The sequence below is a fragment of the Tamandua tetradactyla genome, chromosome 11, assembly GCF_023851605.1.
Source record: "Tamandua tetradactyla isolate mTamTet1 chromosome 11, mTamTet1.pri, whole genome shotgun sequence".
Taxonomy (NCBI): Eukaryota; Metazoa; Chordata; class Mammalia; order Pilosa; family Myrmecophagidae; genus Tamandua; species Tamandua tetradactyla.
Genome location: NC_135337.1, coordinates 20029074 through 20056767, shown reverse-complemented (window position 1 = coordinate 20056767; position 27694 = coordinate 20029074). Strand labels below are relative to the sequence as shown.

General features: G+C 34.5%; 1 protein-coding gene and 1 long non-coding RNA gene across 3 annotated transcripts in view; one reads left to right on the top strand and one right to left on the bottom strand.

The window, feature by feature from the left end:
• Positions 1-1700: 1700 nt before the first annotated feature.
• LOC143649949 (uncharacterized) overlaps positions 1701-27694 on the top strand; it is a 30846-nt gene continuing 4852 nt past the window's right edge. The window contains exon 1 of the long non-coding RNA XR_013159270.1: positions 1701-1773. This is a non-coding gene — a long non-coding RNA (uncharacterized LOC143649949). The remainder of the gene's footprint in view (positions 1774-27694) is intronic.
• The window catches only part of COL11A1 (collagen type XI alpha 1 chain), a 215067-nt gene continuing 206717 nt past the window's right edge, over positions 19345-27694 (bottom strand). For both annotated transcript variants that reach the window (XM_077120085.1, XM_077120086.1), the window contains exons 64-67: positions 25503-25615; positions 24144-24212; positions 21645-21878; positions 19345-20451 (exon numbers count right to left, since the gene is read on the bottom strand). In XM_077120085.1, the coding sequence (XP_076976200.1) occupies positions 20305-20451; positions 21645-21878; positions 24144-24212; positions 25503-25615 (563 nt within the window). In that variant the 3' untranslated portion in view covers positions 19345-20304. The remainder of the gene's footprint in view (positions 20452-21644; positions 21879-24143; positions 24213-25502; positions 25616-27694) is intronic.

Sequence of the window (27694 nt, the reverse complement as noted above, 5' to 3'; positions counted from 1 at the left end):
GATATATAAGTGACTTATAGGTTAAAATATAAGCCACTGTGCATGTCAGGTGGGTTCATTTTGGTTAGATCCATTTTTGACTATCAAGATAACTTCGGACTTGGGATGAATTAGTTGTGAGCTCTCCCAAGACCCTTAATTAATAAACATTAGGGGCTGTCTTTAGTGATTAGGAGACTCTAAAGTTGAAAAACTGGATAAATGGGTAAAATGAAGTTTAGTCACAAGGTTTTTATAATCACAAGTGCACAAGATAAAAGCTAAACAATCACTATCAGAGATCAAAGCAGCTAGATTACAATTTAAAGATTTCAGATATTTCCCTCTGTCTACTACAATATACCAGAAAGTAAAAATGAATATCTATATAATGATACAACAACCATAATCATCCCTTTAATCCTAATTTCTTGGGTACAACTATAATGCCATTACTACATGGGGTTAACCAGAGAGAAGATTGTATGTACAGAGCAGCGTTGATGTGACCTTTATTTTGTTAGGATCTTTCACAATTCATGGCTGCTTTCATAACTGTGACTAAAAAAATGCAAAACATCCCTTCATATGGCCTGCTTGTCTCTTCGTTTTATCTCTTACTTCTCATGAGATCTCCTTTTCCTAGATATTTGGCTGATTTGCACAGTTCCTTCTTTTAGGACTTCACCATTTCTCTACAATTGTCTTTCTCTCTGATCAAAATCTCCTAGTCTTCATCATCCTTTGCCTGTTCTTTAGAAGGTATCAGTCCTATGTTTAGGGCTCAATGCCTAGAAGAGTCAACCCTTCAAGCACAGTAAACTTAAATAGATAAAAGCAAATCAACAGAAAGTGCTCCCTGGAGGCACACAAATGATAGAATTCATGGTTTCTACTAAAAATTGCAGTTCATTCTCACTTACATTTTGTCAGATCCTCCAAATTTTCAATAGAAGCCCAAAATTCAAGTTTTTAAAGGTGAGTACCTAATTAAAAAAAGATAAAAAGTGGATGCTGTGCGCACCAACACTATTCAGGCCAAACTCCATAGGTCTGGGAACACAAATAATAGACTGCATGGTTCCTACAAAAAGCTGCAGCTCATTCTCATTTACATTTTGTCAGATCATCCAAATTCTCAAAAGAAGCCAAAAATCTGGGTTTTCAAAGTTTAGCATCCTTAAAAAAAGAAGAAAAAGGATGCAGTGTGCACCAACATTATTCAGTCCAAACAACATGGGCCTAAGGGTCATACTTGCTTCTTTGGTCCCAAATTTATGATTTCTACTATAATTGTGCTAATGATTATTCGCAGGAGTGCTGGGTATTATATGCAAATAGTCTTTGTGATGGCTTACATTAATATCCCTTAGGTGGGCTATAGAAATCAGGCCAATTTAAAGCTTACTTATGGTGGACTTGTACCTCAGATCTTTATTTAGCTCCACCTGCCCAACAGCTTCTCCTGGCTCATGGAGTCACTGTCCAGGTGACTGTGGGAAGTAGGGCAGGCCTCCCTCAAAGCCTAAGACCTGGAATAATTGCCCAAATCACTCTGTCCTGGGGATAAGCCAGACATAGTGAATAGTTTATTATGCCACAAGCCGGTAAATAGCTCTGTGGCTGCCTCTGCCGTAGCAGCTGAGGGCATCTGTCAGGCAGAATCTGCAGACGTCAATGCTATTGTTATCTTAGGGACTCGGAATTCATTTCCCTCAATACTCTATTTACATCATTGAACAATATTGAACTTTCTTCTTTCTGAATTTGGTTGTGAGCCTAGATTATCAGCAGGTACTGTAAATTGTTCTCTTAATGATTGCTTGTTTCCATTTCTGATTTATCTCTTAAGTACTGCTTTGGATTTTCAATTTTGTAGTCAAACCTGCATTTCTCTCCACTGAAGAAGCTGAAGCAAGTCTGAAGGCTGGACTTACCATATTATCCTACAGGAGCTGTAGCCTGTTTCACAGAAAGTTTCAGAACAACTCCAAACTTAGTGGTATGGTATGAGAAGCCAAGGATTAAAGAAAAACATGACACACTTTTAGCCATAAACCAAGAGGGAAGTAATGCTACTCAGTCTTTTTGTCTTCCAAGATTTTTTTGTTTTTTGTCCAGGTCCACAATGCAATCATTACCTGTTTCTGATATTAAACACATATTTTCTCTCTCACTGTCATTGCAGTGGAAACTTCCTACCCATTCTTTTGGTTTCAGAGTACAGGTCATTTACTAGCAGATACTATCATGGGTGCATAAGCATGGTTACAGCCCTGGCCATAGATGATTTTTACTCCACCTATCATCGCATTAATTTCTTTATTATTATGAATACTATTTATTTTATTTTTAATGGCATACCTTTAAATTCTCAAAGATAAAAAATTACATCTATCTTATTTATTGGCCTATCTACAAAAGAAGAAATAAATGAATGTATATCTCAGCTGAACCTGTTACAATTTAATAATCCTAATTCATATTCAAGTTTTAATTTCATACACTTCAATTAATGTTTATTTCCCAACCACTGTATTATGCTTGTATAATGCAAAACAGACCACTTTACAGATGCAGTACTTGATGATTACCTTTTCTCTTTTTTCTGAATGTGTTTCTTCTCCTAATGTGAAGAAATAAAGTACAGCATTTAATTAGATTGCTGGTCAATGGCTTAATTTTGGATGGCAAACACTGAAAGTAACCCCCCTAGTTTTATAGCTCAAGAGAAAAAAAGAACCTGAAATTTTAGGTTCTTAGGAATTGAATCAAACACTCTCTTGTCTAAGAACATGTAGTTACTGGTTAATTCAGAATCCTTTCATCTATTCAATTAGGAAGACAATAATAAATATTTATTTAGAAACTATCATATGATTCAAACTAAATTTTAGGCCCCAGACATAAATATTTTAAATTCTTGTTGGGTAAACCAAAATAAAATTCCTGAAACATCAATGAACTTGCAATCAAAAGCTGAAACTGTGTTGAATTCATATGGATACTATAGAAGTGCAAAAATAGGAAAAATAATGGGCACTGGAGCATCTGAGACATGAGCAGATTTTAATAAAAATATACCTTATTGATAAAAATATACCTTAGATAAATGTAAAAGATCCAAAAGGGCATATAAGATAAGTGTTTTGGTTTGCTAAAGCTGCCAGAATGTAATATACCAGAAATGGATTTGTTTTCATAAAGGGAATTTCTTAAGTTGCAAGTTTACTGTTCTAAGACCATAAAAATGTGCAAAGTATGGCATCCTGAGAAGGATACCTTCACTCAAGAAAAGCTAAAGTCTGTCACATGTGGCTAGATCTGCTTCCTTTCCCAGCCTCTGATTTCACATAGTTCTCTCAGCCCTTGTGGATCCTTCTGACTTTTGACTTGCTTAGCATCTCATGGGAAGGCACGTGGCAATATCTGCTGGGATCTGCATTTCCAAATGTCCATCTAAGTATCTACTTTCTCTGTCAGCACACTAAGCGTCTCCTTTTGTGCTCCAAGCATCTCCAAATGTCTGCGTCCATGTTGCTTTTGACCTTTCTCCAAAATTTTTCCCCTTTTGAAGGACTCCAGTAAACTAACCAAGATCTACATTGAATAGGCAAAGTCACATCTTCATCTGGTCATAAGGCCGCACCCACAATTGGGTGTGTCACAACTCCATGGAAATAGTCTAATAAAGAGGTCCAACCCACAATTGCATGTGTCGTATCTCCATGGAAACAACTTTATCAAAGATTCCACCTCATATTATTGAGTCAGGATTAACAGGACATGGCTACCCCCCCAAGATTGGATCAGTATAAAAAACATGGCTTTTCTGAGGGTACACAAGAGTTTCAAACTAGCACAATAGGGGATATGTTAATGTTCAACAAAATTTCCTAAAGAAACGTCTTTTGATTATAAAGAGCTCCTCTTAGACAAAGCATCTAGCAAAACAGAAGACATCAATTTTAATCCAGTCTGAGGACTGGATAAAGCGTAGATAGTGTCTTCTCTCAGTCTGTTTAGTTTTTTCTTGCAATTCTACAAAGATTTGTACATCAGCTTTTCCTTCTGTTAAAAAAGATGAGTTATTTAAAGATGATTTGGAGACTTCAGGAATTCTAATGCTTCAGATGACAAAGTATTTAATTTTGGCATAGATTTGCATCACTGTGAAGGATTTTTGCTGAGAAGCCTTACACAGCTGACACTAGTAGACAATACGAACCTATCAATGAGTCTGATTCCAGCTGCTTATTTGACTGAAGTCACTGGAATTGGCTTAACAATCTTCTGTTCTAATTCACTTTGATGTTTATTTTGTGATTCATTGCTTCCTTTTTGTTACAGATGAGAATTTTATATGGACAATAACTAACTGGCTTGCCTTTTGGTAATTACAGAACTAGGATATTTCTGTAGCTAGTATCATGAGGTGATTAAAAAAAGCTGAAGAAAAAATATGTAAAATTACCTACAAAAGTTAATGTTTTCTACTATTTAGACCTTTTTCTACTTAGTGATACATTAGGCACAATATCTCATGTCATTAAAACATCTTCTAAAATGGATTTTTAAGTATTTTAGTATTCAATTTGTAGATGTATCATATCTTTTTTGAGGGGTGGGCATGTGCCATTTCATTTTGAAAAACCAATTGCTACAAGTAAATATTTAGTTGGTTAGCAATTTTTAAATATTAGATAGAGTGTTGCAATGAGCATGCTTTTAAGCAAAATCTTCACGCATGTAATAGAGTCATAAAATTTACCTCACATTGCAATGTCAAGTCAAAGTGTACTAAACATGTGAAGCCAGAGAGAATCAGTTATAAGTTAAGTTCAGTTACCTCATTCTCCCTGTGCACCACAATGGCATCATTTTGCTATTTAATGTGAATTTATCCAAGAATGAGTATCAAAAAGTTGTTAAGGCATCTAAAATAGTATTATTTGACAATTTCAAAGATGTTTGACCTTTATTCTAGTAGCCAATATTTATAAGGGTAAGCAATTTTTCAGTTTAATGGATACCACAAACTTTCTAAAACAAAATAACTATATCATAGAATGTAATGCATCATGATCAATATGAGTTTGCAAAATTTTATTTCAACTTTTTGTGAATTGCTTGTGGATGAGAGGAATAGAGGGGAGGGGAAATATTGTGAGGTACATTTCTTATAAAACAACAACAACAAAAAAGTTTTGCAATAGCCTCTTGGCACTTGGGTCTCTGTTATCTGACCCTTCTCAAAGATTCATCCAGAAAAGCATGTCTACTATGTAGGTTGTGAAAACTCTGCCAAAATAGTCATTCCAAACATGAGTTTCATTGTAACTTTGCCTTACTTGAGAATTAACATTCATTCTGTATTTATTATCTGCTGCATTTTAGACAGACTTGTTCACCTGATTTTCAAGCCATTCTAACACAACTCGAAACACAAGCCTTGGCAATACAGCCAAACTGTGCTTTCCACTGATCGTTCTTCATTGGAATCCTTGCCCTCTTCACATGTCATATTCATATATGCCTTCTGAATTCCTTCATGGGTTTCCTATTTAAAGTGGTCTTCCTTCTCTCTTCCAAACCCACATATGCACACACAGTACTCAAAGGCCATGGATTCTTTTGCCCATCGTACTTCAATAACCAATTCCTGAGGCACAGGGGTTTCAAAGAGAGAAAGAGTCTATTACTAGCTAATAATATTATTACTCGGTAAAATGCATATTAAGAGAGCAGATAGTCTAGAAACCCAAAATCTGTCTCCCCGAGCTGCACTAATAGTTTTATTATAGAAAAAGAGGGGCAGTGTTTAGGATAACGAGCACAGTGGCTCTGAGTGATGTCATTAGAAGTGATCTGATTATTGAGCATTACAATATCGAGCAATCAAACAGATTGACTACATGCTGAGTCACAGAACATGCGTAAGAAAATGGTGGGGAGGTATAGGTGACTGGCAGGTTAAAGTAGAAGCTACTGCGCATGTCAGGCAGGCCCACTTTGGTTAGATCCAGTCTCTGCTATTGAGATAAATTTAGATTTGGGGTGGATTAGTTCTGGGCTGAGCCATGATCCTTCATTAATAAACATTAGGGGCTGTCTTTAGTGATTACAAGACTCTAAAGTTGAAAGAATGAATAATCGGGTACAAATGAAGGTTAGTCACAGGGTTTTTACACTCACAGAGGCAGAAGATAAGGGCTATACAATCATTATCAGAGATCAAGGCAGCTGTATTACAATTCAGAGATTTCAGGTATTTCCCTCTGTCTACTCCAATATGCCAGAAAGTGAAAAGGAATATTTATATAACGATTCAGTAATCAAAATAACCCCTTAAATCATGATTTCTCATTTACAATTCTTGCCTCACTTGATAACTATCTCTCAATCTTGAGGGATATCTGGGAGGTGACTCTTTAACTGCTTCAAGGCTAAAAAGGGGTGTTGTTGTTGTTAAAGGGTAAAGGGATGAACTGATGAGACTAGTGGTTATTCTTGGAGAGTCCAGTATTTCTGGGTTTCAGAGCTTGTCTAGCACTGGAACAATATGGAGGTTTCAAGTTTTTGAAAAACAAACTTAATAAGTAAAATTTTATAAAGAACAGAATATCTTTCAGGGTTTCCAGGAACACTGTTGTTTGGGGTTTGCCATATTGTGGCAGTTTGTGATATGTGCCTGAAACATGCATAAGACTAATCTCCAGAATGACCCCTCAACTCGATTTGAAATCTCTTAGCCACGGAAACTCTATTTCTTTTCCCCCTTTTGGTCAGTTAATACATGATGCCAGAGACAGATTCATCCTTGGAGCTTATGTCTTATGATGCCAGGGTCAATTACATCCTGAGATGCCAGAGCCAATCATGTCCCATGATGCCAGGGCCAGTTATGTCCTATGATGTGAGGGTCAGTTATGTTTCATGCTGCCAGTGCCAGGCTTATACACCTGGAAATTATGTCCCACACAGAGGGGCAGCTCAGACTTTGACTTAGAGAGAGACCACACTTGAGTAAAGCAGAGATTTTCTGGAGATGGCTCTTAGGCACTAATCCTAAATAGATTCAGTTTCCTATTACAGAAATGTTTTGTAAGGGGTAGCCTCAAAATTGAGGCTTTGGCTTATTAATTTGGGAGCCCCTCTTACTTAAGAAACTGTTATGAACACTGCAGGTGGAGAAACTTAGTAGTTCTATTTTTCCCAGTTCCTCAAGGGACTTTGCAAAGACCTTTCATTTTCTGTCCAAAATACTCTGATATGCATCATTGCATAACATTAACTTGTACAGAACATTAAGATTTTATTCCTTATATATTAAATAAAGCTGAAATAAGTTGTTTGGCTAGACAGTTAAATTAGATAAAATAAACATTTTTCTTTTTATCTTACACAAAATTTAAAACTTTAAAATACAGACAATATTATTCTTTACCTTGTATATTGATTTACCTTAGTTTTAATCAGATCAGGTTCATCACATCATTAATTAGAGTTTGATCATTTTCCGATATTCTTTTTTAACAGTTGCCATATGGATTTATGCTGTCTCTCAGAGCTGGAGACCTAAATCTGAGTCAGGTGTCACACAGGTACGTAAAGTTTCAGGGAACTACTAGGTTATATAAGGAGCAAAGCATTTGCGAATTTAAAGATAGCGGTTAACACTTACCATATGAGATTTAATTTTTATAAGCATTTTAAAATGAAGCTGCTGTGAGAAATAAAAACATGAGACAGTTGTTTTATATTAAGAAACCATAGCAGAGGTTTCATTCTGTTTCACTTTTACACATTTACCAAAGTTATGTTAATTAACAGACAAAAAATAATATATATATCTGTCCTGCCTTTCTTTAAAAGTTTTACCTTTTTACAGATGGAACGCTGACCCATAGCTGACCATATATACTTTTAGAGAGGTATTAGAGCAAAACAGTACAACTGACGATTTGGCCATTTCTGTGATCTGTAGTCATTTAAGAATAACTAAAACCATGAGTAACAACACCATATCATTGCTTAACACCATACAGATTAGTATCAGCATATAATAGGGACAGTGAGAATATTGTCACATTTTTAGAATTTTATGCAACCTTTAAATATATGAATAATATTTTACCTATAACAATTTAACCAGCAATAGATAGAAAATCCCTTTTAAACACTGTGATACTTCCCAATCACCTCCCATGCAATAGGTTAAACTATTTTAGCAACTTACCTATAAAAGGTGAAAGAACAAATTACTTTTAATAGTTTTTCCCTGAACAGTGAGAACATTTATTTTCTGAAGTAAAGGAGAAGGCCAAGGCTGTTAGCAAGGATATTATTCTGATGTGAGGTCTTTGTTTTGAAGACAGAGTACTGGGATGATTGAGTGAAACTTTAAAACACACACACACACACACACACACACACACACACACACACACACACAAAGCAGACTAACGATCCACGTTATTTTTTATTTTTATTTTTGCATGGACAGGCACCGGGAATCAAACCCAGGTCGTTGGCTTGGCAGGCAAGAACTCTGCCACTGAGCCACCATGGCCAGCCCTATCCACATTGCTTTAACAGGGAGAAAACTAAACTTTAATTTTGTGTGACTACTTAGGTTAATACAAAAGTTTTCTTTTTAAAAATATATGATACACAAAACTTTTGAACCTGCATACTTCCTATCAACAACAGTATTCATGAAGGGGAGAAAAAACAGAAATACAAAATAAGGGAAGAAGGAAGAAATTTATGCTTGGAATTGGAACACAGCCAGGCATCTATATACTTTATACTCAGAACACACAAATGTTTACTTTATAATATGCCTAAAATATTTCAGTCCAATTCAGCACCACCTTCAGAGGTCAGGAAAGCCCCAAGTTTGAAATGTAATCAGTTTTTCTATATTTAAGAGGTTTATATCCAGAAAATGACTCAATTTTTTTCCTCAACATTATTTCCAAATGCTAAATAACACCAGGAATATGTCAGTTTACAAAATTAAGCTATGATTTCTAAAAACTAGTTCAGAATTCTATTTATTTAAGTACTACTTTCTTATTTAAACGTCTTACAAGTGTCATTTCTTTTATGTGGACTTCTTAAGTCATTCTTTATCTGCTTTTTAAATTCTTCCAACATCTTTATTCTTTCACTATCACTGTCTTATACTCTGCCCTTGTACAAGTATCTTATAACTAGAATATAAACTCTTTGAAGCTAAGAATTAGGTTTTCTTTATTTATGACAGCATTTACTAAGAGAAATCTTTTAATTGACTTTAGCAGTCACTACAAATTCAGATTCTTCCACATAGTGAGATAATAAATGGCCAAATAACAAAAAGCCAGATTCTTTGAAATCCATGTAATCAAGGTTATTTTAGAAATCCATTTACATTTTTGACCAAACTTAACCAATTTCTTAAATATAATATGTTTGGAACACTAGCACATTTTAAATTTTGTTATACTTTATATGTTTTATTACTAGATACATTGCTCAGTTCATGTAATATAGCCTAACTAGTTAGGCTATTTTAAGATGAATTTTATAAATACTATCTTATTTGATCAGTAAACTTATATAGATTTAGGGAGAACACACCCAAGCAGAGTAAAATCACATTTGTTCTAATCAAAATTTATCATAAAATTCCTTTTATCAGAGGTTGAAAATATCTCTTTGTTTTCACAATATCTTAAAATGCAACAATTTTAAAAGCAAATTGACTCTAAAGTTCTGGAAAATGTACCATAATTGTTTAATTTGTCCCAAGCCTAAATTCAGGAAAAATTTATCCCTATTTCTCAAAGACCTTTCATTTTACTTATTGAAATTTAATAATTAGATTTTATTCCATTACTTGGACCCCAAAGGCTATTTACGTATATAAATAATGACTTGATTACTAGTCACCACTGCAAAGGTATTATTGGAATAAACAATATTAACAAACATAGCCTATTCTATAACATTTTTACGCTTGCCATTTCTAATCTCCAAGCCCAGTAGAAAAGAATTCTAAACCACCCCTCACCCTGCCTTTCTGGGCCTAATCTTCCCCCACCTGCTTTTAGGGGGTTTGGACTGTAGGTCTGGGACAGATTGCACAGTAAGGTATCGGGCTTATTGGATTTAAAAGTTTTGGTTGAGGCCTGTGGTATTCTGAGAGCTCCTATGCCCTTCATTCAACTATTTCCAATCGTTAGATTTATTTTAGTAAAAGCTGGGACTAGGACCATTGGAAAGGGTCTTTGCTTTTTCCAGAGGCAGCCTTTGGCAGTTTTCTGCTGCCTTAAGGAAATGCCAGGGGTGGTTTCTTTCTAATGTCCAGGTTTGTTTACAGTAATTACAAAATTAAGTTTTTTGAATCTTGCTGTTCATAGATTTTTACTCTTTTACTTCAGAAGTACCAATTTTTATTTATATCAAGCCCCTAATTATTTCTGAGCAGTTCAAATAGAGCTCTTTAAGAATTTTCTTATTAATTTTCTATTACCATCAGAGGTATGAAAATATACATTGAAAATGCAGACAGATGCAAATAGGAAATTAGTTACACAAGAAACAGAAACACAGAAGTACTTGTGAGAGGGAAAAATAAAGGACTGAATATATTGTTTTATACCATTTTTATATTTTTACAGAGCAATTCTAACTATAATATTAATGGTAATATTTTAATTTTAAATTATATTGTGGCCAGATTATGTTACCAAAAAATTTTGTTTTATAGACTCATAACCAAAATCTTCCATTTTCAATAAGCCCAAAGCTTCCCTTTTTAAAAGAATTTCCATTATCAGTAACCAATTAGGAACATTTGACTAATACAAATGTAGGAACATACCAATCAACAAATTTAATCAGATACTTGACATTTATTATATTTAAGTAACACACCAATTAATAACTAGACTGAACACACCAACCAATAAACAGCTATTAAATGCTCAACACACTGCTTAGCAATTAAACATCGACTTTTACTATACCCAGGTAACACACCGGCTAGCATTTAAACAGGTTTATTTGATTTCATTAAATGCCAAATAACTGTTGGATTACTCTTTTTTATTTTTAAGAGCGTAGTCAACAGACACATTTAGGTCAGGGCCTCAAACCCTAGTATGCCAATTAACAATTAACCAATATCTAGGTAACACACCAGCTAACACTTAAGCGGGCCTACTTAATTTCATTAAGCACTAGTTAATTTTTGGGTCAGGTCAGGGCTTCAAACGTTGCAAAGTGTGGTACCCAAGAATCAGAAGGTGTAGAGGTCAAAGCGAGAGGGGTCATTCTGGAAGCATGACCCTGGTCCAGGTCAAAGGGTCTCAAACCACCTATTTACTCCCCAATTCACTCTCACCCTGATGACCCACTCACCCAGTCAGATGTCTGGACATGAACCTGGAAACTGTTTCTCTCTTTGAAGCTTTTTAAGGCTCCAAAAGTCTCTGGAGTGCCAGCAGAACTGAGGATCCCAGTTGCTGAGCCTCTAGACTAAAATCAGTCCAGTGGCTGCAAAAGGTTCTGTTACCTGGCCTACCTGCTCTGCTGGGACTCCAGAAATTTGGGCATTCATCCCAGAGGGTCGCCAAATTGTTGCTGGATAAAGGGAGTGGATTTTTTTGCCCGACAGGCTCAATAACCAATTACTGAGACACTGGGTTTCAAAGAGAGAGTCTATTACCCTGCGTGTAGTAGTAAAGCAGATGGCCTAATAGCCTAAAATCTGTCTTCCTGAACTCCAGTAATTCTGATAGTTTTATAAAAAAGAAAGGATGGGCAGGGTTTAGGATAATGACCACAGTTGCCCCAGATGATGCAATTAGTGGTGATCTGCTTATTGCGCATACATAAATTGATTACATGCTTAGTCATAGAACGTGTGTAAGGAAATGGTGGAGAGGTAGAGGTGACTGGTATGTTAAAGTCTAAGCAACTGCATATGCCAGGCAGGCAGGTCCACTTTGGTTGCATCCAATCTCCATTATCAAGATAACTTTAGGTTTGGGGTAGGTTAGATCTGGGCTGAATCAAGACCCTTCATTAATAAACATTAGGGACTTTAGTGATTATTAAATTATAAAATCTTAGTGAGTATTAAATTGCTAAAGTTGAAAAACTGGATAACTGGGTTATTCACAGGGTTTTTACAATCACAGATACAGAAGATAAGGGTTATACAGTCATTATCAGAGACCAAGACAGCTGGATTACAGTTCAGAGATTTCAGGTATTTTCCTGTATCTACTCCAACATGCCAGAAAGCAAAAAGCAAAAAGGACTATCTATATAACTACCCAGTAATCAAAATCATCCCTTAAAACCTAATTTCTCAGTTACACACACACACACACACACACACCTAAGCCCTATGAATACTTAGAGACCTATTCAAGTTCCATCTTCCTCATGAAGCACACTTATAAACCAGCACTTATTGCTTTTTCAATTCTCCGAGCCTCTATATAGGCAGAATCTTGATAATAAACTGCTCTGTTAGATGTGATAGTTTTATTTCTTCTATTTGACTGTCAAGCAGGGTATAGTACGTATAGACTTTTTAGCACAATTATTTTGTAAAGTTGACATTTTTCGGTAAAAATCTTTTCTTATCATGGTGCTAAAACACAACTTAATCAATTGATTAGGTTATGGAATGACCACATTGTTCTCTGGCATTGAAATTCCATGACTCAGTGCATCTTTACATTGAGCTGTAATTGCAATCTCTCGATCTAAACATCTCAATATCTCAGTTTAAATATCTGTAGAAACCTCTTACTTAACAATCAAAATAAGACTCTCAACTATTTAACCCAAAATCTAAAATCAAAGTTCTATTTATACATAGTCCTAATGCTTTCTCACTTCTTGTTAATTGGTTTTGTTGTTATTGTTCTTTATTTTATTCACTTTTACTTCTTTCACAATGTTATAAAAATCTCTACAGTTATGTAGTTATGGTTAGATCTCTACAGTTATATAGAGTTAACTAGATAATTATGTCATTTAGCAAATGAAATTAGTTTCTTCCTATATAATTGGGAAACTTTAAATGAAATAAAACTGTAGTAATTTTTGTATGCACTTTGTTTTATAGAATGGCATCTATGATAGATTTTTTTATTCATTATTTTTACTTTCCTGAAATAGATCAGATGCCCAAGTTTCCCTGCTATGAAGGAGTTGGCTACAGAGGCCTTTTTGATATGTTGCCCTAAGGTCTCTTCAAATGCTTTTTCTTTCTTATAAGACTCATTTGTTCCATTTAATTTAAACTATAGTTATGCCACACAGAACTGGGCACAGATTGCATGTCATTTCAGGTGGATTTTCCTTTGAGTCTAGGAAATACTCATTTTCCTCTATGAGAAGAATAAAGCAGCAAAGTATTTTATTTCCACCAGAAAGACCTTAATACAATGGGGAATTAAGCTAAGAGGCTGTAGCTTACTTTGTGCCTTGGTTGTCACTGGAATAAGAAATGCTATGTGGACATAGGGTGTCCTCTATAATTTTGCCAAAAGGCAAATCTTTCCATTGTGGAATGAAGACATTTCTTTCTTATAGGCAACAGAAGATAGTAAAAAATAGGAATCAGTGTTTTTTCTTAATTTTTACTTTATCTTAATTGTAGTACAAACAGAAATGTCATTAAAGGGTAATTATAACTACTTGAATTGTTGTAACATGGAATGTTTCTAGAAATTATTTCAATTTATGTTTGTTGAGAGAAGTTAATCATTCATCAATAACTCTTTTCTCTCTATTTTGACCCTAACCAATCTCCCTAATAAACACTGACTGATGGATTTACTAGATAGAAGAGAAATGGAGATCCTACAGGGGTTGTTATGTACTGATTAGTGAACTTAGGATGCTTTTAGCAATATATTTTCTGAGGGGGTTTTATTGTAAGTAATAGTGCAGTCTATGCATTTATGGGCTACAGTTGTACTCAAGAATGGAAGTCAGTTATATAGCCAGTACAAGGTTAGGGGACCAACAAATCACACAAACTGAGAGACCTCTGGACCTATTAAATACATACTCATGAAAGGGCAACACATTCTGGCACATAAAAAAGGACTTGAGAAGCTAGATTTGATAAATTCTAGATTTCCCAGATATTTATATGACAAAGGCTACTGTGCTTTGCCTGTATCCTTTATGAATCATTCATAAAGTTTATATTTTATGTCTCTTTGACAATTCAGGCCTTTATGATCATGCAGTTTATGTAGTGTTTTAATTTTTAAAAATTAAATCTTTTAAACAATTCTGTAAGTTAGGTAGCACATGGGATATCTATATTTTAGAAGGGAAGGAACTTTTGCTGTTGGGATGATAGTGGCAGGAATCTAAAGCAGTAAGTAGCAACTATTTATTTAGTTCTGAGTATATGCCAGACAGTATGCTAGGCCCTTAATTAACTAATTTATTTTGAATTAATTACCCATTATGCAGATGAGTAATGTCAAGCTAATAAAGCTTTAACTTCCAGACATTTCATTTTCATGGGCCCCATTTGAGAACTTGAGAAAGTTCTTAGAATTATGCTCACATAATTACACGAAGTGAAAAATTTCCCAAAGTAAAATGCTTTGACTAAGATTAGTTAGGAATATTGTCTTTTCACTCCAAATTCTCCTTTTTGGCATTCTTCTTGTGTTGGGTGGGGCTGAAGGAGCCAGGTAGGGGGAAATTCACCCAGGTAGGGATGTACTTGTCTTGGACTTGTGGGATATATTTTCATGAGGGGGTATAATTGTATGATTTGTAGTCAATTTTGCGTATAATTATCACCAACAATCCTAGTATAGGAATGGTTTTCTGGAACATTCCAGAAAAATTGCATACCCACTATGCAATGATAATAAAAAGGTACATGGACAGAGTTTGTTATTATGACATGAACCTCTTAACATGCCTAGAACCTGAAATATATTGGCAATAGAAGGAAAACAAGGTTTGAAATAATACTTACCAATAACAAGATGTGAAACAGAAAAGAAACATCTCTAAGCTATTAATAAGAAACTTTTGACCTAGTATGTGAAGGAACTTATTCTTTCTATAGAAAATTAAATTATAAAATATTCATATGAAGGTGGTACAATGGTAGTTCAGTGGCAGAATTCTTGCTTGGGATGCTGGAGACCTGGGTTTGATTCCCAGTGCCTGCCCATGAAAAAAAAAAAATTCTCATATGAAAAGCCACTCAGATTGCAGCCAAAACAATATAGCACCTGAGCATCACAAAGCAACTTGAAAAAGTTAGTAAAAACATTATTTTCCTAGATTTAGTGATATTTTTGGTATTGATCCATTTTTTAAAATTAATGATTTGTTGCAATGGATTTACCCATTTGTGCCTATTTGAAACTGTTTTGTTTTGTTTTGTTTTGTTTTAACCCCAGAAAAGCCATGTTCTTTAATCCTCATTCAATATTGTTGGGTAGGATCATTTTGATTGTTTCCATGGAGATGGAATTGTGTGTGGTACCTTTTGATTAGGTGGTTTCCATGAAGGTGTACCCCTACCCATTCAAGGTGAGGTTGCTTACTGGAGTCCTTTAAGAGGGAACCATTTTGGAAAATGCTCCAGTGCTTATAGAGTCTGCTCAGCCAGAGCTGGGAGAGAAAGCTAGCAGATGTCATCATGTGCCTTTCCAGCTGATAGAGGTGTTCTGGGTGGCATCATCCTTTCTTGAGTGAAGGTAACCTCATGTTGATACCTTAATTTGGACATTTTAATGGTCTTAGAACAGTAAACTTGCAGCTTAATAAATTCCCTTTTTAAAAAACCATTCCATGTCTGGTATATTGCATATATTGCATTCTGGCAGCTTTAGCAAACCAAAATGGGTTTTGGTACCAGAGAAGTGGGGTGCTATAGTTTGCAAGTATCAAACATGTGGGAATGGCATTTTGAATAAATAAGCAGAAGATTCTGGAAGAGTTGTGAGTAGTTTGATAGAGAAGACTCAGAGGGCATTGAAGAGACTGTTGGTAGAAATATGTACTTTAAAGATAATTCTGATAAGCCCTCAGACAGAGATGATGCATGTGTTATTATAACCTGGAAGTAAGGCGATCCTTGTTTTAAAGTGGCAAATAATCTGGCAAACTAGACTGCTGGTTTGGGATGGAAGGCAAATTTGAAAAGCCATGAGTTGGGATACTTACCCAAAGAGATTAAAATTAAATGTGGAAAATGCTGCCTGGTTTCTCCTTGCAGCTCATGGTGAAATGTGACAGGAAAGAGGTAAGCTGAAAACAGAACTCTTGGGTACAAAGAAACAAGAAATTAATGGTTTGGAAAATTCTGGGCTTCCAGAAAGGGAGACCCTACAGAACAGTGCTCCACATGAGCATTCAACCAAACATGGAATCAGTCAGCCATTTCAGAAAAAGCCAGGGTTGGAGAGGGAGTTATCCAGGAAGCATTTGTGAAAAGTCCTATTATTTGATGGTTATGATCTCTGCATACTACATAGAAAACCAACAATAGTGTTGTGGGATCTGCATAACTGGAACCACTGCCAATCTGGTCTAAAAGTGACAGAAAAGGGACAAATTGAAGGAAAAATAACTTCAAAGGCAGAACCCTGGAAGCTAAGGTTTGAAGACGAGAAACCTCAAGCCAGGAGAGTGGATACACCCAGGCACTTGGAGAGGATGATTTTGCCCCAAAGACAGAGGGTGAGCCTTCCACCTAGACACTCAGGAAGAGTTGTGCCACCTTAGGCCTTGGACAGGGTGGAGCATATTCCTTGGGGATTTGGGAAAGCCTTGCTGCTACCACACTATTCTGGAGGGGTTGAGAGTGTGCCCCAGAGATGGCAGAGATACTGGGTGCTGCCCTAGTGTTTGGATTGAGTAGAGTCAAGAAAAAGGTGGTCTCAAATATCCTCCAAGGTTACATTTGAAGAGAATAGTGCTGCTGGGTATAGGCCCTTGGAAAGGGTGGGACTGCTGCTTTCAAATCCTTGAGGACAAACAGCTCTGACTTTGAAATCTAATGGAGTTTGCCCTGCTGGTTTTAGGAAATGTTTGGGACCTTTGACCCCTGTGTTCCCTCTGATTTCTCCCTGTGGCTATGGTAACATGCATTCTTTGAGTGTCCCTCCTTTGTATGTTGGCAGCAGATAACTTGTTCTGAGCTGAATAGGTCCAGAGCCAGAGGAGAATTTTGCTTTAGGACAGACTATGCCTGTAGCTGACTTTGATGAGATGTTGTACTGTTTCTGACTTCGTACTGCATTTGTATTTTTACAGAAATTATTTAAAGCTTTCTGATATTGTGATGGAATGCATGTATTTTGCATTTGGAAAGAACAAAGTTCTTGGGGGTCCAAAAGGTAGAATGTACCAGTTTAATACCCTTGTGTGCCCCAGAAAAGCCATGTTCTTTAATCCTCATTCAATATTGCTGAGTGGGATCTTTTTGATTGTTTCTATGGAGATATGACTCACCCACAATTGGGTGGGTAGCTTTTGATTAGGTGGTTTCCATGGAGATGTGTCTCCTCCAATTCAAGGTGGGATTGCTTACTGGAATCCTTTAAGAGGAAACCATTTCTGAAAAGGTTTTGGGGCTGACAGAGCCCACACAGCTAGGAAAGCCTTATGAAACAACAAGCTGGGAGAGAAAGCTAACAGACATCACCATGTTTCTTCCCAGTTGACAGAGGTGTCCAGAAGCCAAAGACCCCAGCAGATTTGCCTTCCCAGCTGACAGAGGTGCTTTGAATGGTGTCAGCTTTTTTTGAGTGAGGGTAACCTCTTGTTGGTACCCTAATCTGGACATTTGAATGCCTTAGAACTGTAAACTTGCAACTTAATAAACCCACTTTTAAAAAGCCATTCCATTTCTGGAATATTGCATTCTGAATGTTTTAGCAAGCCGAAGCACCATTTTGATTTTAGATACTTCTGTACTTCATTTTTGAAATTTTGTATTATTTTTAAGTGGAGTTATACAAAATTTTAAGAACTTGGAGCCCAAGATCCACCCCTTATTATAACGTCAGTATTATTATCCATATTTTACATTTGAATAACTTGGGCCAGGACCAGAATGTCTTCTACTGTGCTTTGTCAATTCCACTAAGCTGCCCTTGCCCAAATTAAAGTAATTATAAGGGAGAGAACAAAAAAGATGTGATAAAGTAGACCATATCCACAAATAGAATAAAAAAGGATAGGTCATTCCGTCATTTATCCACTCATTCTACTGAATGCCAAATTCGCTGTTATTTTACTCAAATACCCAAGAAACACTGCTTTTCTGATACAGGCCAATTGCTTAGGAAAAAAATATTATCCCTTTTTGCTCTACTTCCATTAAAGTAAATTTTCTGAAGCCTAGGAACCCTGTGGATAAGCAAATATTGTTGTGTGTTTGATTTAGAGACTGTAATTCAAACACAAAGTGCTAGGAACATTTTTAATGCTGAAATTATGGAGAGTATGCTTGACACTTGTAAAACTTTGTTATAAAAGTATCTTTCTGAAATTTTACACATAATCTGTTTATTTCATAAGTACAGTATTGCCATATGGTGTTAATTATTTTACACATGTGGAATTAAAACAACTTATCTCTGAATGGTAATATGCTTTTTCAAAAGTGTAAAACCATTCTAATCTGGATGGTCAAGAAACAGAAGAGAAAGTCTTTTCTGAAACAGAGAATAATTTGGTACCTAGTTAAGAAAGAGAATGACCAATCCAGGTAGACAGATTTGAGTTTATTTATACGATTCATATCCTCTTTTTTGAAAGGACATTTACAAACTTGATTTCAAAAATAAAAAAAATTCTGAATGACAAATGTTCAGTTTTTAATTGCAATATTACAGTTTGCTGTTTTGTGATAAATCATCAGTTGAAAATGTTCCAGTGGAATCTGTTATCAATTAATTTAACACTTTATATAAGAAATTATAAAACACATTTATTTTCCAGTCTTACATATATTACTTAAAAATAGATACAATGTTCAGTTTGTAGTTTTAAAATTTTACTTTTATTTCAAGCTACCTAAAATAAAAGACTGTAGGTGAAAAAAAAAGTGTTTTGATTGTCTTGAAAAAGTATGCCTTTTAAAACAAGCACTGGTAGTAACAGTCCACCCACATGTTATTTATCAATTAAGTAGGTTAAAAGGTGTATGAAATTGTCTTGAAAGAAAAGAAATAATATTTGTTGGGTAGGTAAGATAATATTTGAAACTATTATTATATGCAACTTATTATCAAATTCAAGTTGATTGATTAAAAATCTGCCATTGTGCAAATTCATAAATAATTACTTAGTTTCCATTTTAATATTAATTTCCATTATAGAAGCACACTGAAAACACTGAGATCAGATAATTTTACATCTGATTATTTGCTTGATGGAGGCATCGATTTCTTAAAATAGATTCTCATACACATTTTCTGGTCGAAAAATATAAAGGTGCTTATTTTCCATATATACAATTATCCTGTGAGAGCCTGGATTCTGAGAAGAAAAAGTTTGAGGTATAGCATTGAATAAAGCATTATAATGTATACTTTTGGCTGAAATTCACCAAAAGTTACTGTCAGCAGAGAAAAGTTGATCTGAGTGTGCTTCTGAAAATCTTCCAGGTTTTTGCCCTCTGAGATTTTTGTTGGCGAATTCAAAATAACTAAACTCTTCAACATCAATATATACAAAGGCATTTTATTATTAATCAAAGAAAGGGAATTAGAGTCATCAGAAATTACAACTTTATTTTTTTCATAATACAAATATTTATTGCCATCATAGTTTTGTAATTTTCATAAAATGAGAGTGAGATGGATTTTAGAGACACGTGCAAGTTTTGGGAATGGACAAATAGATAACAGTACATAACTGTACATAAAATAATTACAATTTATTAAACAATATTTTAGCACATCCTTGATGGATGGGAATGAGCACCATATCTTTTATGAATATATACTTTTCTCTTATTTTTTTTTCTACAGCACCAAAGAAATCCAAATAGAAAAAAGGACAGATGAGAATTGGGGAATCATTAATCAGCCCCGTTTTCTATTTCAGCCACACTATCTCATAATCTTTATGATTTTCATAGCTTTTGTCAAGTGATTCTGCCCTTGAATGGGCATCAGTATTTCCGAAGCAGTACATATATACGTATCAAGTTGTTTTCTATACCATCCTTTTCAAAACTTGCATGTGGCATAAAATGGGTTGGTGGCACCAAGTTAAATTTCCTGTTGGATTTATGTTTTCTTTGCTCAAATCTTAGCCAAGAAAACAAACAGGACCAACTTCAAATCCAAACTTCTGATTCTGATCACCAAAGTCATTGATCATTACATCAACGATAGGTACTTGATCAATTTTTGGTGTATTGATTTCAATCACAGTCTTTTCATAGCCTTTTCTGGACTGTAAAATCAAACAGAAATTTAAAAATTACACATACAGTCAGTTCACATTTTTAAGATACATGTTACTGTTTTCTAAATCTTCTCAACGGGGGTAGGCAGGTGAGGGGAAGAGACTTACAATTTTCCATTATCAACCTAATTACTATTAAACTCTCACTATAACTGATGATACATGTATTTTTAAATTTTGAATAGTGACAATTATATTTAAAACTTAACTATTTACTAATAGTTTATCTATTATATGCCAATATTGTCCACAATTGAAAAGAATCCTATTTCGTTGCTATAGATTAATATGAAATTTTCTATTGGCATTGGGCCATATACTTAAGTAGATACTACATTCTTACTATCATCATAATAATTATGATATAATGTATTCAATTTTTTTATGACAAAATTTGAGTATAGTATAGGAATCACTATGCAAGAGTAAAAAATTTCTACTATATATTAACTTTAAGAATATTTACTAATATGCTATTTGGGAATTCTTCAAAAGTTCTTTAATATTTAATATTTAATTTCACTTCTTTAATCTACTTTTACTCCATTCATTTGTTGAAAGTATGAGCCTGCTTATTTCTGACTGTGACTTCAATTCAGCCATCAATACTCAACTAAAGCAATGTGCTTTTTGGGTCATTTTCTTATATGGGATTCCCACATGTGTGAAAAAGATAGTTCCAGAGAATAAAAATTTAAAAAAACAAACAAACAGTAGTCCCCTCCAAACATCTTACCAATGAATCAAACTCCCTACAAACAGAATTCAAAGGTCGCAGTTATCTATGGATAACATCAATCTCTTTATTTTTCAGTTCAGAATCATAGGTTAAGATAGCAAATGAAATAAAGTTTCTGTTTTGTCATTGTTTCTTTGCATTTCAAGAATAAGTACCTACAATAATACTTAAAGGTTAAAGAATCCATAAAAATAACACACAATCTAAGATTCCTTTCTGTCATGATTTAAAAAATGTGTCTTTTATGTGTATTTCAATGTGTTTCTCTGTGTGTGCATGTGAATATTAGTGGTTTCTTATATATTAATACATCAGTGTTAAACACCAAATCTTAATAACTGATCCATTTCATGAAAGAAAGTTGGCTTAGGACTAAACTGAGGTGGAAACATGCTGCCTCATCCCTCTGTGAAAGGAGAAATCAAGCGGAGATTAAACTCACCGCACAGCCATCATGCAGTGCTTTGATGTAAGGGTTGTTGTCATAAGACATCTCCTCATCATTTGATCCCAGGAACCGAAGTGCTTTGTCATAACTTCCAGATGACACATCATACCACGCTGCTGACTGATGACAGCTGTAGGTGAAGTTTTGCCGAGCAGAGGCGGTCAGCAATTTTAGGAATGTCATTTGCACCATGTTAATAGAATTGCCTTCAACATCTAAATACGAAAGCTAGGGATAAAACAATGAAAGGGCATGTAAAGATTATTTTCCATTTTTGTGCTATAAAAGAATAAAACCACTGTTGGCAGTGGACTGTGATCCAAGAAGCATGTAGATGAATTAACAGACCCATTTTTACTTAATGAAAGAAACTGTGCATCGAAGGTCAGAAAACTCAGACACAGCTTTATGAAATCAAGAATTGTATTGCCGACACAGTTACTTAAGTACTGCTTATCTCTGCATCTTAGCTCCCTGATCAGTAAAGATTGGAAAGCCTTTTATTTTCAAGAAATGTTTAACTGCATTTGTGTCTATTAAAAATATACAGTGGTAAAACAGTGAATATGAATTTGGGAACAATGCAAAGGCTGTTCGTTGTTTGTTTTTTGCATATTTCTTTCAAAGCTGCATAACTTATATATTATAACCATATATTTAAACATATTCCTGCACAGTTATTATTATTATTTTTTTTGAGGATGGGAATTGATTGCTGGGCCTCAAAAAGATATGTCCATGTATACCCTAATATCTGAATCTGGCAAATGCCACATTATTTGGAAATAGGGTCACTTTAGATATAATTAAGGATCTTGAGATGCAGAAACTATCATGGATACTCTGGTGGTCCTGAATTCAATGGCAAGTATCCTTATTAAAGAAAGGCAGAGGGAGATCTGAGACAGCCGGAAGAGGTTAAGACGGGACACAGAATGGTAAGGTGATGTGAGGGTGAAAGCAGACATTGGAAAGATGCAGTTACAAGCCAAGGAATGCCAGAAGCCACCCGAGGTTGGAAGAAGCAAGGAGTGGGTTCTCTCTCAGAGCCTCTGAAGTGAGTACAGAACTACTGACAGCTTTATTTTGGCTGAATTTGGAGTTCTGGCCTCCAAATTTCGGTTGTTTTAAGCTAAGAAGCTTGTGGCCATTTGTTATAGTGGCCAAAGGAAACTAATACAGAGGCCATGACCATTTAAGGTCTTTCAGTCTTCTGATTTCCAGCAAAGACCTTGCTTATTTGACTTTTCATCACTGTATTGCTTGCACTAGCCACAATGCCTGAGAAAACAACACATATTTCTTGAATCAATCAATAATTATTCTGTACTCACAGCGGGAAAATAGACTTAATTGTATATTATTAAAAACCTGTCTCATATATCATTTACACAGTTTTTTAAATTGGATATTATTGAAACATCTGAGAAGTTGAAAGATATGAACCTAAAATTAAAAAAAAAAAGAAATTCACCCAGTTTATTGATTAAGCCAATATAAAGGCTGTTATCTATGACTTTCCTTTTTAAATATGATTTTACTTAGTCCTAACTGATTAACTGATCATATCAAAAGGATCTTGTGGGGTTGGAGGAAAAAAAATCTATTTTGGAAATGCATTCTAAAGAAGAAAAAACAAAATTGAAAAATAATAAAACCATATATACATTATATGTTTATGTATTACTAACTCATACCCAGATAAGACTGAAACATGTATATTTAAGATGAAAGATGAAGACTGAACTAGAGAATTATAGGTTAAGCAGAGAACTTCACTAAAAAAATTAACTAATATGACTAGGTCTATATTATTCTTATGTAAGACTAATACTTATATAAATAATTGCAAACTGATATAAAAATTTGCTTTTTAAAATAATATTGTAGTCTAAAATATTTTGCATTTTATATACATCTTTTTAATAGCTTTTAAATAAGAATTTAGTTTTGGCATTTAATCTTAAAATAGGTCTAGAAAATTATTAACATAAATATTTTATAGAAATATTTAAGAAAATTTGAACTAGAAAACAAATAAGAGGTGAATAAATTCATTGCAATCTGAATGTAATAATAAGCAAAAACAGAGCACATTATTAAAGTCCTTACTGAAGTGGAGAACAAAGGATAAATTAGGTTGCAGGCAGACAGAAAATGAAATAGTTGGGGTCACAGATCTTAAATGGATATGAATTCATCCATAGCTCATATATCTAAGAAAATGTCTTTTATGATTTCTATTTCAGACTTTATGAACTGCAACTTTATTTGATCATATTGTTAGTAAACTCAGAATATTCGCATTTATTTGACAGAAAAATTTTATAGCGCTCAAAATACCACAGGGGTCTAAGAAATCTAGGCAGAGAAATTGGAAAGCACATAGAATCCTGTGCAAAAGTTAGACTTCCAGAGGGTCTAAGGATTAATAATTTGAGTTTCAGTTATGAAGTGCAAGATAAAGCATTTTATGTTCAACTAATAACATACCAGTTTTCCCCTCTTAAATTCACTAAACCAGCTTCCTGGTTTTTCCTTTGGCCATGATGACAGTCTAACCTGTTGCAAAGGAACAGGAAAATTAAGAACTAGGTAAACATTGTGAACAGTAACGTTTATGTACAAATCAGAAATTTTCAGTAAGACTAAGAAGATAAGGTGTTTTATAATGATATCTGCCATGGATTGCACAAAATAAGATAAAGAACAATATTTGAGATAGACCCTGTGAATTCAATTTAATGAAGATTGACCCATTTATTTCCTGTTTTCACAAGTGGTCCAAAAAGGAAAGTTAAAAAATAAAACCAATCTGGTAAAGGTAACTCACAATGGCAGTTATCTTCAAAATGCAAGTAGGTACCAAAAACATTCCATGGTCAAGAGAGGGATTCTGAAATTATCTAGCCAGTAATTAAGGATGGAATGCTATGGGAAAATCAGCAGAAAGCATGACTGATATTCCCTGCTGGGAAGAATATTTAGAAATTTGTGTCGATCTGCTCTTGTTATTTTACCTTTGCAACAGTCAACAAAAAATAAGATATATAAAGCTTCTCTATAGGGAATTAGAGTAATCAGTGTAAGGGAAGGTATTTTCCATTTCCCCACATCCTTATGGGGGGGGGGGTCCCTCACACACTTAACTTCTCTCCTAAAAAGATCAATTACACATAAAGCTCCTTGTTTGCCTGAAGGGATTTCTATGTCTCTATATGTCCACATCACTTACTAAGAAGAATGACCTTTATTATAAGGATTAAAAAAAGAAGATGAAATTACCTACCTATAGAACCTCTGAAGAATATAAGTATGCTAGTGAAACTTCTTTTCTTATATTAATAATTTTTATTAGGCTTTCAAGATAGAACTCAGGTATACTGATACTACTAGGTGGAAGTCAAGGAATCTGATTGAAAATACTAGCATATTTAAAAATATGCAGGTATGGAGAATAATATCATTTTAGGTAAAAGATTATTTATAAAATTGTTTTTTTTGAGCACAATATGCAGCTGTGAGCTCTACTATGTGGCAGTCGGACAGAAGAATATTGTACACAGACTGAAATTTAGGATTCAGTTGTGCTATGTCATGGAAAGCCATAGAATTTTAGAGAGCAAGCAGGTGCATAAAGAATACATCTGATTAAAAAATAAAGGAGTATTTGCTAAAGCTGTGCATCACTTTGTTGCCTTATTCCTGCTTATGCAAATGAAATGCTCTGATTACTCTGTAAGAAAAGCAGATAAATGAAAATATGACAGTATAATTTTCTTGTTTAGTTCAATATTGCAAAAACATGGCAAGAACTGTCAACAGTCACCACCAAAACAGACTGGTACTTACTCCTTCAGATTTTTTGTCTGGATAAATGCAAGTCTCACCACCAGAAGTGAAATTACAGTAAACTTTGAAGGAATCTCCTGAGCAACCTTGGTTAGGATCAATCCAATATTCACCTACAAGGGAGGAAAAATATGCCACCTACAAATTCATTTATGTAAAAAATTGAATAAATGAGATACAATTTATTACAAAAAGAAAATAATGAAAATTAATATGCATAGCTTTTTCCATATGAAGCTCTTTTGTTTCTTTGGGCACATTTAGGTTGTGATAACCAAGTTCTTGTGTTAATTTGGTTAAGTTAAAGTTACAGTGCCCAGTTTGGTTAAGTAAACTCTGACCTGATTGTTACTGTGAGGGTGTGTCATAGATGGCTTTGCATCCGTAATCAGTTGATTGGATTTAGGGCTGATTGCATCTGCAATCAACAAGAAACTGCCCTTGGCAATGGGGCAGGGAGGCGTCTCCTCATCCAACCATTTAGAGGTCTTAAAAGCCCTAACTGAAGAAGTCAGAAAGAAGAATTTTTGCCTGTTACATCAGTCAGACAGCTTCTGGGGAGTTTCCAGATTGTGGCCTGTCCTACAAAATCAGGATGTGCCAGATTTTAGAATCACCTTTTTGGGAAATTTCCAGCTTGAGGTCTGCCCTACAGAATCTGGATTTGCCAATGATTGTATGACACAAATGTTATAAATCTTATATATCTTGTATAGATTGCTATGGTAAATCTATCTATCTATCTATATGTAATGCCTTTTAAGTTTCTCTGGAGAACCCTAATAATACAGTGTATATGTTTAAATAATTAAAGAGAGGTATTTCGCCTTATCTGTCTCAAAACTTTGCAAATATCCTTTACTCTCTGCCTACAATACCCTTTTTATTCTTAGCATGGCTATTTCTTTAGGTTTCAGCTTAAATGTCACCTCCTCAAATGTTAACATTCTATTTATCCATATGTAATAAATTGCATGCACACTGGAATCAGAGACATTTGACTTCAAATCCAGATTTTTTTTGAGACTTAAGAATCTGTGCAATATATTTTATTCCTCATTTATTTATCTGTAACAATGAAGGTGATAGCATCTACTTATCCTTAAAGACCATACATTGGTGCTAATGTATAGCAAACACTTCTTCTCGTAATAAACGTACTTCCCTTTGAATGAAAGTAGAAAGTTTACTTTATACATTTAAGCACAGTATGCTATTAATGTCATTATCAAATTCCTTCAGAACAAATTTATCATATGAATAACTGTGTCCATTAACTTGCTGTTGAGTAAAAATGCTAGATAGTGGCAGTAAGGTTTTGTTAACAGGAGTTACTAGGAGATAGGATTGCTATGTGTAACAATTATTTTGCTACCATCTTTTAATGTTGTCATTTCATTTTAAATATTAATTTGAATGTTGATGTACTGGTTCTGAACTTTCAAAATTTAAAAAAATTAAACTGCTTAGCTTAGAACTGGAGCTCTCAAAATTCCAGTGTCAATCTAGTTTAACTTGTACTATTACTGTGTAGAAGTGGGAATAGCTTGCGCACTGCTTCTATTTGTCAGATAACTTGAAATATATTATTTATCTCTAGTTTACTTTTTCTTTTCTCTTCTTTTTTTTAGCATGAGCAGGCACTGGGAATCAAACCTGGGTCTCCAGCATGGCAGGCGAGAACTCTGCCACTGAGCCACTGTTGCACCACCCTTTAGTTTACTTTTTTTAATTAACAAAAATATTTGCACTTTTTTTTTCATTACACATTAATATATTCCTATTTGGAACAAATTGGAATAGTCAGGAAAAACAGATACAAGAAAATAAAAAGTCATCCAAGATTTGACAACTGGAGATAATTACTCTTAATCTTTGATAAATATATTATATAGTTATAGGAATATATAATTTTGAATCATATGGTATCACTTTCTTATTCAGTTAACTGTCATTAAGTATTCTTTCAAATAGCATAGTGATACATTAATTGTTATATACAAAAGCTGAATAGATATCTTTGTTCAATAAATTGTTTCAGCCTCTTATGAATATTATCTATGCTCAATATACCTACAATTCATCCATCTCTCATTTCTACTGACATATCACTAATTTTGCCTATCATATCTTGCCTAGATTAGTCCAGTAACTTCCTAACCAGTTCCCTCTTGCTTTCTTCCAAATCATTT